At 37.6% G+C, this 10121-nt stretch overlaps 1 protein-coding gene across 2 annotated transcripts in view; it reads right to left on the bottom strand.

Moving 5' to 3' along the window:
- Positions 1-6630: 6630 nt before the first annotated feature.
- The window catches only part of OSBPL11 (oxysterol binding protein like 11), an 81243-nt gene continuing 77752 nt past the window's right edge, over positions 6631-10121 (bottom strand). Inside the window, exons 13-14 of one of the 2 annotated variants that reach the window (XR_012024314.1) lie at positions 8003-8316; positions 6631-7883 (exon numbers count right to left, since the gene is read on the bottom strand). Coding sequence is in view for 1 of the 2 variants with exons in the window: in XM_072811811.1 (XP_072667912.1) it covers positions 8251-8316 (66 nt within the window). In the remaining variant the exon portion in view is untranslated. Of the gene's footprint in view, positions 8317-10121 lie in introns of both variants that reach the window. The other variant, XM_072811811.1, reaches the window with a different exon arrangement.

Raw genomic sequence — 10121 nt, 5'->3', positions numbered from 1 at the left:
TTTAAATTCATAATCGTCCCTTGTGTCCTCCCCCGCACCCCCACCCAGCTATTAAAAGACAGAGCTGAAATGTCAAGTCAGGTTCAAGGAATTTGAAATTAGATATGTAGAATTTTTTCCACTATTTCATTGCAGAAAAATCTAGGTCTCTCAGAGTAAGAACTAGATTCAGAATGACAATACTGTGACTTCCAGGAACACAGTGAATTCAGTATCATAATGCAGGCAAGCAAGGTACTCAGGGTGCAAAATTTAAGAAGGTATCTCTCAGGTTAGGGCACGTACCAATCCTTCTTGGATGTTAACATAATCTTGTTGTTACCAATTTAAATATAAAGAAACTCTTAGAGGTAGGTTAGATGACTAATGTCTCATAAATGGAAAATAGCAGAACAAAACATTAAGAAGGGGACTTTAGGGAGCACCCAGGTGGCTCAGTGGTTGAGCATCCGCCTTTGGCTCAAGTCGTGATCCCAGGGGGGTCCTGGGATTGAGTCCCGCATCGGGCTCCCTGCAGGGAGCCTGCCTCTCCCTGTGTCTCTCATGAATAAATAAATAAAATCTTAAAAAAACAAGGTAGGGCTTTAAGCTTCAAATTCTACTAGGGCTACTCTTCAATAATGCTTTGTGATTTAGCCATAAGGAGGATTAAGACCATGAGGTTTTTAATTTATTATACTTTTAATAAACAATTGACCAAATGGCTTTCAAATTCAAATGCAAACTTGGGCAACAATAACCATCCAACAATTCCTTTATTTTTTTTATTTTTTTATGATAGTCACACACACGGAGAGAGAGAGGCAGAGACACAGGAGGAGGGAGAAGCAGGCTCCATGCTGGGAGCCCAACGTGGGATTCGATCCCGGGTATCCAGGATCGCGCCCTGGGCCAAAGGCAGGCACCAAACCGCTGCGCCACCCAGGGATCCCCATCCAACAATTCCTGATTAAAAACTCTCAGCAGGGCAGTCTGGGTGGCTCAGCGGTTTAGCGCCGCCGCCTGCAGCCCAGGGCCTGATCCTGGAGACTGGGGGATAGAGTCCCATGTCAGGCTCCCTGCATGGAGCCTGCTTCTCCCTCTGCCTGTGTCCCAGCCTCTCTCTCTCTCTGTGTCTCTCATGAATAAATAAAATCTTAAAAAAAAAAAAAAAACAACTCTCAGCAAAGTAGGAACTGAATTTCCTCAAACTGATACAGTTTCTATGAAAACTCTACAGCTAATGTCATACTTATTAAAGACTGCTTTGCTCTAAGATCAGGAACAAGGCAAGATGTCTGCTCTCTCTACTTCTATTTCATTTTGTACTGGAGGTTCTAACCAATGCAATAAAGCAAGAAAAGCAAATAAGGCATTCAGATTGGAAAAGAAGAAAAAAAACTGTCTTTATTCAAAGATGACGAGAACTTCTATGTAGAAAATTATAAGGAATCTACGGAAAAGCTATGAGGGATAATGAGTTAATAAGCAAGGCTGTAGGATACAAGCTCAATCTACAAAAATAAATTGTACTTCTTGTATATATTAGCAACAAACAAAAACTGAAAATGTTATTTTATTTTTAAAGATTTTATTTATTCATGAGATACATGGAGAGAGAGGCAGAGACACAGACAGAGAGAGAAGCAGGCTCCAGGCAGGGAGCCCGACATGGGACTCAATCCTGCGTCTCCAGGATCACACCCTGGGCTGAAGGCGGCACTTAACAGCTCAGCCACCCACGCTGCCCTGAAAAAGTTTTAAAATGTTATTTATAAAATTAAAAAATATAAAACACTTAGAGATAACGCCAAGAAATGTAAACCTGTATAATAACCACAAAATATTGTGAGAGAAATTAAAGAAGACTGAAATAAATGGAGAACTACACTGTATTCACAGTTCAGAAGACTCAATGTTGGTAAGATGTCATTCTCTCCTAATTGACCTATAGACTCAAATAGCAACAAAATCCCAGCAGGCTTTTTTAATAGAAATTGACAAGCTTATCCTAAGATTTATATGGAAACACAAACTAGAATAGCCAAAACAACTTTGAAAAAAAAACAAAAACAAAAACAAAACTGGAGGACTTAACACTATCTGACTTTAAGATTATGAAGCTAGGGGCAGCCCAGGTGGCTCAGTGGTTTACAGCGCCTTTGGCCTAGGGCCTGATCCTGGAGACCTGGGATCGAGTCCCACGTCGGGCTCCCTGCATGGAGCCTGCTTCTCCCTCTGCCTGTGTCTCTGCCTCATGAATAAATAAAATCTTAAATAATAAAAAGATTATGAAGTTATAGTCATGGAGATAGTGCAATATTGGTATAAAGAGAGACAAACCAATTTGATGTAACAAAATAGGGTCTATAGTAGACCCACACATTTATAATCAGTTGATTTTAGACGAAGGTGTAAAGGTAATTCAATAGATAAAGGATAGTCTTTTTTTTCTTCAAATATAATTGATATACAATATCCTATTAGTTTCAGATGTCCCTTATACTAATACAGTATCTTTTTTTGTTTTGAAGTTACTTAATTCAGTTGCTTTTCTCCTCTGATGTGTTGCTCGGGAATGTGCTTTTAATAGCTTCCAGAAAAGGAAGGACAAAATTGTCTAGGACAATTGCTAGGACAAAATAGTTTTAAAATGTTGCATGTCAGTTTTGTCTTTTGGCTGGGGATAAAATTCTAGGCAAAATTAGAGGTATTTTCCTTTTGCTTTTGAGCTTTCAGTAATGTTGAGAAGGGTTCTCTTTATTTTTAGCATTAGGAAATTTCATTATGATGTGCTTTGGTTTGGGCTTTTTTTTTCCTAGTAGGCTTCATGCCCAACATGGGCCTTGACTCATGACCTTGAGATCAAGTCACATGCTCTACCAACTAAGCCAATCAGATATTCCTGTTTTATTTTTCCCTTACTGTGTAGGATATTCATGGCATTTTCATCTGGATTCATGTTACCCAGCTCTGGAAAGTTTCCCTGCCTTCTACATATATATGATTTTTCAGTATTTTTCCTTCCATTGGTTAATTCTTTGAATCTCAGTTACTAGCTGTAGGTTAGATTTCCTGGATTGCTCTTCTAATTTTCATATTTTTCGCCTATGTCCAGCATTTGTCCTTTTGTTCTCTTTGCCGAGAGCTTTTAATCTTCTAGAACTTCTGTTGTGATTAATTTGAACTATCATATTTTTAATTTTCAAGACCTGTTCTTATTCTCTCAATAGTCCATTTTATTTTTAAAAATTATTTTTGGTGGGCAGCAAAGTTTCTGGAGTGATAGTCAGCAAAGTTTATTAAGAGTACAAAGCTCCCGGGAATCCCTGGGTGGCGCAGCGGTTTAGCGCCTGCCTTTGGCCCGGGGCACGATCCTGGAGACCAGGAATCGAATCCCATGTCGGGCTCCCTGCATGGAGCCTGCTTCTCCCTCTGCCTATGTCTCTGCCTCTCTCTCTCTCTCCCTGTGTGTGACTAACAAAAATAAATAAAATTAAAAAAAAGACTTATAAAAAAAAAAAAAAAGAGTACAAAGCTCCCGATGAGGGAGGGGACCCAAGAGGGTTGCCCCTGAACAGTCCCCTTTAAAGATAGTATTTTGAGAGGTGGCTAGGTGGCTCAGTTGGTTGTGTCCAACTCTTGATCTCAGCTCAGGTGTCAATCTCATAATTGTGAATTAAAGCTCGACATTGGGCTCCACACTTAATGTGGAGCCTACATAAAATATTTAAAAAGATAACATTTTACTCATGTTTCATAGAAGTAAGATCATCGCTCAAGTCAGATTTAATTTTTTCTGAATTTATTTCCTACCATTTTCCAAATTGTTTCTTCAGATTTTTTTTCTGTTTAACCATTTTTATTCATGTTGGAATCTTTCCTCAAATGTCTGATTATTAGCAGTTAAAATGAGATGTCTAAGTGTCTATATATACAGTCTTTTGGTGGGAAGATGGATATGTAGTTTCTTGGTGAAAGGGTAGAGGATTGTATCTTAGGAGCTGCTGACTTGGCTTTAATTAACAGGGTTGTCAGCTGAGAATTTTTTTTTTGTTAGTGGGCCCTCCAAATATATCTGTAGGACTTTTATCTGGAGTTGTGCTCCCTAAGAGTATTTTAATATCTTGCCTAAAGGTATAAAGCCTGACTGCCAACATTTTGGGAATAGGACAGGGGAAGGGTCTGTGAGGTCTCATCCTTCAGCATGTAGACTTTAACTTGTTCCTCATTTTATCAACTTATGTTCCTGAATTGGAAACCTCTCTGGTTCACTCTCTCTAGTCTTATAGGGTAGAACAAGGGTTAGTCACCTAGTTGCATTGTTTGGGGCTTCTTAGTAGACTTTGAGCTAAACCCCCCCCTTTTTAAAAAAAAACATTTTTTTAAAGTAAGCTCTACACCTAATGTGGGGCTTGAACTCATGACCTCCAAGATCGAGAGTCGTATGTTCTACTGACTGAGCCAGCCAGATGTACCGCCCCTCCCCACAACCTCTCATTTTCACTTCAGTGATCAACTGCCTTCCAAAGTCTCTAGGTACCATGGTGCCTTTCTGGGATTTGGAAAGACCACGTAGCCTTGCCCATGTCAACAATACATTCTCAGGAACTTAGGTTTTGGTTTCTTCCTTCACCTAAGTCTTAAGGGTAGGGGTAGTATTTGTCACATCGGAGTCCAATGCACCATCTGGCCCCAAAGGAACACTTAACAGATGTTTGTTGAAGGTCTAGCTAAGTGAATTGAAGTGAGTACAACTTTCCAAGCAATAATCTCTTCATCTGCAAAGTTGGCACAGTCATCCCTGACTGTAATTTCACAGTGTTACAGTGAATATCAAATAGAAAAAAACATATGAAAAGGCTTAGTAATAATGTAAAAAAAAACAAACAAACAAACAACAAACAAAAAAAACAATGTAGCTTGGTTTTTGGACCAACAAGGGATTTTATGCCACTACAATATATATTTTATTAGAATTTTCATTTTCTTATTTTTTTTTAAGATTTTATTTATTTATTCATGAGACACACACACACAGAGAAAGAGGCAGACACACAGGCAGAGGGAGAAGCAGGCTCCATGCAGGAAGCCTGATGTGGGACTTGATCCCAGGTCTCCAGGATCAGGCCCTGGGCTGAAGGCAGGAGCCAAACCGCTGAGCCACCCAGGGATCCCCTAGAATTTTCATTTTCTTGTATAGGAACTTGTCTTTTATATCCCCATCTGGGAGAATCATCTTTTCTTTCCTCTTCCATCATATCTGGTGAATCACCACTCAGCTTCCAGTCACTGTAGTAGCTCTAAGGAATCCCTCCCAAGTATGGATTCCAGAGTGATCACACTGATTTATCTTTCTCTGGGGGAGCACACTGAACAGAAGTTAGTCTTCATCTTAAGGCAATATTTTAAATAAAATTTCATGCATATTTAATTCATTAATAAATCCTTTAAGAATTCATCTATAAAAGCTGGTTCATCAAGTATCAGATATTTATTATCGAGAGTAAAGAAAGTATTTGTACTAGAATTATGGAGTGAGAAATTCAATACTTTTATTCATCTTCTTTTAGGGTGCAAGTAAGCATTAGAGGTGATGTTGGTCACAATGGAGTACGATAAATTGATAAACAGATGCCTTATCTTACCCAATTCATAATCTAAAAATTACTTTTTAGGGCTTATAAACTGTCTACTTAAAATGCAACTGATTAGAGTGATTATGGACCTTAAATAAAAATATTTGACAAAAGGTATAAGGTGGTGTTGTCACCACGGGAAGAAATAAAGAGAAAAAGTCCAAAAACATGGCCAGAACATTGTCTTTCTGTCACTTCTGCTCTTGGACTTCTTACCACACAATTCTTTTTTTTTTTTTTTTTTTTACCACACAATTCTTAATAGCCAGAAGAAAAGTGCACTTTGAAAACGTTGACCTAAAAAAAAAAGATACAAATAAGTAGCAATTGCTACAAAGACTGGCCAATTATTAACATGTGTAAATAAAAAATGAAACAGAAAAGGCCTCTTTCTCTATCTGGTAGATAAGCTGCAGCAGGAAGTGAAGAAGAAAGAGACAAGGTAAAGTAATTACCCAAAGTACTATTAGTGCACTCTTGTCAAAGAATCCACCCAATAATTTCAATTACTCATAAATGTATTGTTTTCCTGAAGAGTTTTTAAAATCATATTTCAATAATTCTTAGAATGGTCAATAATTCAAAGAAATAAATGGGTATTCAAATGGTCCAAAGAACAAAAATCTCTAGTTTTTACATTCTTGCTCTATTTCCTGTATATTTAAACATTTTCATTTTTAAGAATTCTTATTAAATTTACTTCCTTTTTCTCTCTAGGAGATTCCTGAAAGTAAGAATGTAAAGAGAGGGATGCCTGGGTGGCTCAGGGGTTGAGCATCTGCCTTCAGCTCAGGTCGTGATCCCAGGACCCTGCAACGGGCCCCTTGCATGGAGCCTGCTCTTCCCTCTGCCTATGTTTCTGCCTGTCTCTCTTTCTCTCTCATGAATAAATAAATAAAATCTTAAAAAAAGAAAAAGGACAAAGATCAACATCCCTCTCAAATGAATAGGGTGCTAATTCCACTAATTATAAACTTTCTATTTCTCTCCATTCATAAAACAGACAAAGGCATTATTGTTCTCTAGTTTTATTATTTTTCAATCTTCCCAACACATGTACTATAACTCATTTTGAGATTCTTTTCAGTGCATTTCACGGCAAAAATGAACAAGGGAATCATTAAAATGGTTGTACATAAACCAGTTATTTTCTTATAATTTACAATTTGTTGAAAAAAGTTATTGTTTTGCTGTTTTCATCCTATTAACCTCTTCAATAAAACACAATTTATCAGAGCACAACGCTTAAACTTATGATGATGAAAGAGATACAGCCACCTACATGGCTGATGAATAACAGGTATGTTACACACAATGATTGGAAGACCACATCAGAAGAAACAGAGTAAGGCACCACTCTTGGAAAATTAAGGTAGCTTGCAGTAACAAGTGTTGAGCACCATAAGTAGGTGCTCAATAAATACTTGAATGAATGATGAAAGCCATAATTAGCACTATCCTTTTAATTGCCAGCAATTCTTCAACTTCAATAAAATACTTACTGAAAAAAAAAATTTGTACCTGAATACAACTTCCTGATATCTTATTTCATATTCTTTCTTCAGCATTTGAGTTTCCTTGAAAAGAAAAGAGAACCATACCATACATGCACTCAGCCATATATGTAACTTCTGAATTACTGACAAATATGAATAGTTGTTTTAAATTTGAGTGAACAGAGGTAAGATGAAGCATACTTATCCAGAGGGATAGCACATAATACTGGATATTAACCTACAAGTGGAAAAAAAGGTAAGGAAAAAAAGTAACAGTTTTATTTTTTAATGTCTGCATGTTCTTTAATGCCTCAGTTTTTGAGAAAGGCCAAAATCTCATCATATTGACATGAACACATTTAAAAAAATTGTCTCTCAAGTGTAGTATTTAATAAAACTAGGTATTGAAAAATGTTCTGAAATTTTTCAAGTCAATGTTGTTTTCAAGTATATTAAAATGCTCAGAAGAAAAAATTCTCCATGGTTATAATTCTAATCAATTTATAAATATACTTTTTAAAAGAGAGTTCCAACAGAGGTGGATAATGGATAAGCTCCTCAGACACAGGCACACAGTCTCTCTGAAGGAATAGAATGCCTTGTTACTACAACCTGGTTGACTCTTTTAACACTGATTTCAGGCACAATGGCTGAATCCACTTCTGGGTCATCGTCCTCCTCCTCCTCTTGGTTTGTTTGTAAGAGTAGTGAATACTTCAGTTACTGACAGAAAGCAAAGCACAAACTCTGAAAGAGACTTCACTTTTCACTATAAAGAAATAAAAAAATCACTGAGTTCTCGCTGTTGTGTGTATCTGCCACCCCCATGTGAAAATGGGGGGTTCAAATTTAACTTTAGGAGCAGGGACTGGATAAAAGATTAATCACCTAAGAATTCACGTGAAAGGTTTCAGATGATATTGCTCGTATCACATGAACAGATTGGTGAGGCCCATCGTGCTTCTTCAACACTTTGGTCTGCTGCAGTTCTACGGTGCCCTAGTAGATACATTCGTGTTTAGCTAGATTGAGTCTGTGCAATCAGGAAGCAGGTCACTCAGTGCAATGACTCCGTTCTCAGAGGGTTAGGGTAAACAGAGAGGAAGTTCATTTGGTCGAGTCTTAGATAGTGGGTGTCACTCTGCTGGTTGTGTTGTTGGAATTATTTTCCACAGGGGTTTATGATAAACCCAGCCATCACCCTGAAACAAGTAGAAAAGTAAATTAAAGAGCTAGCTGTTTAATACCTTCACAATCGGTAACCCAAACTAGAAGCAACACCTTCACTAGCGTGGAATTCTACTCTCACACTTAAGTTTTTTGTGACAGGGGAAAAAAAAATCTCTATGCTTAGGACATTAAATAATGCCATTGGTTTAGCTAGGATTAGGGGAGAAGTTCTGGTCTGGGGGCACCTTAGTCGATGCCCATGATCACTTTTTTTGCAATAGTCATTTGTAGCATTTCTGCCAATTTTGCCAAGACAATGCAGCCTGAGCCTCACCCACAGAGTGACCAGCAGAAGGCAAGTGGAGCACAAAGAAACGGTCATCAAGGTACCAGCTGTTCCCTCCACCTCATCTGGCATCACTAGTATCTGAATATTGTTTTCTAGTTCATTCCTGACTTTACTCCCCTCAGTTTTCCCTGGCTCCTGTGAATAGAAGGATACTGCAAGGAATTAAAGTTAGAGTCAGAGAATGAACTACAACCAGGAGAAGACCAAGTGAGGAAAAGAAACGCATGAAGCCAGATCTTGGGCTGCAGGACTTGATACAAACTGGAGTTCAGTCTTCACTGGACTAGGTGAACAAAGTCAGATCTGAGCCTCTCCTTAGCTTGTAGCTCCTTCAATTTATTTACATTAAAAAAAAATATATATATATATATGATTTTATTTATTCTTGACTAGGCCTCATACATGGCCTACTGAGCCCAATTTTAGCAAAGAATCCTAAGCCAGTTTACCAAGAATCTCCTCTACCCCAAATCCTCAATTTCAAAACTCCTCTTCTCCCACCCTTGATATTTAGTAAGTTCCTCTCTCCCCACCCCCATCCTTGACATCTAAGATTCTTTTTCACCCACTCCCTCACATTTCCATTTGTCCCTCTGCCCAGAGCTGAGTTCTATCCCTCTTATCTATTACAAAAGTCCTAAATGAAGATTTCCTTGATGTTTCTAAGAAGTATCAATAGAATTTTTCTTTAATAATAGCAACCATAAGGTTTATATTAAATCACCTGGCTGATAATTCTTAACTCCTATAGTACTGATCTTTGAAAAAAATGTCACCTAATCACATCACAGAATGCTAGACTGGTAATGTTCTATCTGTCCAAGAATAAATGAGAAGTAGCAACTTTAAATGTCATGCTATTAGCAAGAATTGGGGTGCCTATTTTATAAAATTTCATAAATTGTATCTTTTTCTTTTTTTAAAAGATTTTATCCTTAAGGAATTTCTGTACCCAACGTGGGGCTGCACCAAACTGAGCTAGCCAGGCACCTTCCTATCTTTCAGCCATTATAGCCTCCTGCTCTTGGACCTCAGAATTCTCTTCTAATGATTTACAGAGGTCCTCGCTTAGAAATTCTTCTCCTAGAATCTGCTCCTGGTACATCTGCTTTCTTCAAAATGAAAAACTCCAAAGTTACCAGACTATAACTTTGAAAAATCATTAAGAAGTTTTATTTTTTCATATGAAAGAGTAGATATGTAAAGTACTTTCCCTTTATTATTCCTACCCATGAAAATGGCCAGTATTTGTAAAACCCAATGATTAGAAAAATGAAGGTAATGGAGCTACTATAATAAACTACGGATTTTTAAGGTTAATAACTATGCAAAAATCAAGATCAAAATACTTTTTGCAAATTCCTTCCTAATAGACCACTACTAAAACTCAGTGGGCTCTTTTAGACTTGGCTATTGACAAGAAAACCTTTTTATCCTCTTTAAGTAATCTCTATACCCAATGTGGGGCTTGAACTCACAAACCCGAGA

The sequence above is a fragment of the Canis lupus genome, chromosome 35 (assembly GCF_048164855.1).
Source record: "Canis lupus baileyi chromosome 35, mCanLup2.hap1, whole genome shotgun sequence".
In the NCBI taxonomy this organism is placed as follows: Eukaryota; Metazoa; Chordata; class Mammalia; order Carnivora; family Canidae; genus Canis; species Canis lupus.
The sequence above is the reverse complement of the archived record's forward strand: the minus strand, read 5'-3'. Positions and strand labels throughout refer to the sequence as shown.